General features: G+C 36.3%; 1 protein-coding gene across 1 annotated transcript; it reads left to right on the top strand.

Moving 5' to 3' along the window:
* Positions 1 to 1,151: 1,151 nt before the first annotated feature.
* On the top strand, positions 1,152 to 1,705 carry LOC120779397 (piggyBac transposable element-derived protein 2-like; the record flags this gene model as incomplete). Its single annotated transcript, XM_040111595.1, has 1 exon — positions 1,152 to 1,705. A coding segment is annotated over exon 1 (554 nt), but the record flags the coding sequence as incomplete, so codon positions are not given.
* Between the last annotated feature and the right edge of the window lie 389 nt (positions 1,706 to 2,094).

Genomic DNA, 2,094 nt, shown 5'->3' with positions numbered 1-2,094 from the left:
TTGGATTTTAGGATTTGGTGTTTCATTATTAGCGATTTTTAGTGTTTAAAGTAAAAACTAATCAATTTAAAAACGCTCAGTGTAAGTAGTTCTTATTTGCAGCATTAGTGATACAATTTTGTTAGGTGTCGCTTTTTTAGTACAATGGGCACATGTGATATGTAAATGAAAATATATTTCCTTCTTAGGCTCTATTAAAAATGTTTAGATTTAAAAGTGCTAATAACTTTTTGGGCCTTGAGGAAGCCTTGGACGCTATAATGGAGGAGCAAGGTGACCACGAATATGATTTAATTATTTTGCCGCCCGATCCTGATGAGGTAACCGACGAAGAAGAAGAGGAAGATGATTTGCAGACGTCAAAATTACCCAAAGATATTCCTGGGACGATTGAGGTAATGTATCGCAATGAGGATTTTAGCGAGGTATCTGAATGGGAAGGGAGTGATGAAGAGCCATTGTGCAGCAAAAAAAGGCGTTATAATCAATGTACCTCACAGCCGAAGTGGAAAAAATGCCCACCATCTTACCCTTTTCGGTTGGCCAACAATGAATGCTCATCAAGAAAAGACTGCGTTATTGAACAGCTAAGAAACCTCTCACCGGTGGAGATTTTTTAAAAAATGTTTGATGAAGAGGTATTGCACATGATCAAGCATAATACGGTTTTGTATGCTGGCCAAAATAATAGGCATGACTTTGAATTAGACGATGATGACCTACGCAGTTTCTTAGGGATCCTTATACTATCTGGATATCATAAACTACCACGTGACCGCCAATATTGGAGTTATGATGAAGATCTTGGAGTTCCTGTTGTATCCAATTTTATGTCACGAAAACGGTTTCTGGATATCAAGAGGAACTTGTACTTAGTTGATAATAGCCTTGCATCTATTTCCAATGATAAAATGTTCAAAATCAGGCCCATGTGTGATATGTTGATTCATTGTTATTGTTATGCCTTTGATGTATATTGCGGAAAACCCCTTGTGAGCTCAAAAGAACCTCTTGGGCATAGAGTTGTCAAATCACTGTTGTTGAAAATGGCTGCTTAACCTGAGGAACATACAATTTATTTCGACAATTTTTTTACAAATTGTGATTTACTGCAAGAATTAAAACAAACTGGGTACAAAGCAACTGGAACAATGCGTGAAAATAGAACTAAAAGTTGTTATTTACGTTCGGTGAAAGACTTAAGAAAGTCAAATAGAGGTGCATATGCCTACAGGTTCGATACCAATAATGAACTAATGGTGGTAAGGTGGAAAGATAATGGTGTGTGCACAACAGGAACCAATTTTGATAAAATTGAACCTATGGGTAAGGTAAAACGCTGGTGTTCGCAGAATAAGCAGAAAATGGATGTGAATATACCACACTTATTTCAAAACTATAATAAGGGCATGGGTGGTGTTGATGAAATGGACGGTTCCATCTCATTATACCGCGTTGGTATTCGTGGTAAAAAATGGTGGTGGGTTATCTTCACATACATGATTGATATGAGCATATCTAACGCATGGCGTCTACATGCTTTAGTGGGCACAAATAAGTTTGACCAATTAGATTTTAGCAAACATATTGCTCGAAGCTACCTGAAGTGTCGCGAAAACACCAAAACCCGTCCATCCGGTTCCATTGTACCAGGTCCGAACGGGAATAATGGACATAACACTGGCAAGCTACCCAAGCAGTTAAGGTGTGTTTTGTGTCATCAGCTTATAAAATGGCAATGTACTAGATGCCAAAAATCGTTATGCATTGACAAAGATTGTTTTAAGAATTATCACTCATAAGTGCCCGCTGTACTAAATAAAGTACACCCTCAAAAGTTAACTCTTCAACTTTTTTCGTTAATTTTAACTACTGAACTTGTTTACAATGGTTATTATGTTTACATTAATAAAAACGAATATAATAAAATTGCAATGGTTTTGGTTTGGACGTAAATGAAGCTAATAATTTGAAGCAAATTGATATGGATTTCTAAATGTGTACATGCAAGAAAATCGGTTTTATACCTAAATGTAAAATTATGGATTTTTTCCAAATGCACTGCCGTTATAGCATTATGTCAATTTGAGTAAG

Source organism: Bactrocera tryoni, unplaced genomic scaffold (genome assembly GCF_016617805.1).
Source record: "Bactrocera tryoni isolate S06 unplaced genomic scaffold, CSIRO_BtryS06_freeze2 ctg7180000344905_QRY, whole genome shotgun sequence".
NCBI classification, from domain to species: Eukaryota; Metazoa; Arthropoda; class Insecta; order Diptera; family Tephritidae; genus Bactrocera; species Bactrocera tryoni.
This window is presented reverse-complemented; position numbering and strand designations above follow the sequence as displayed.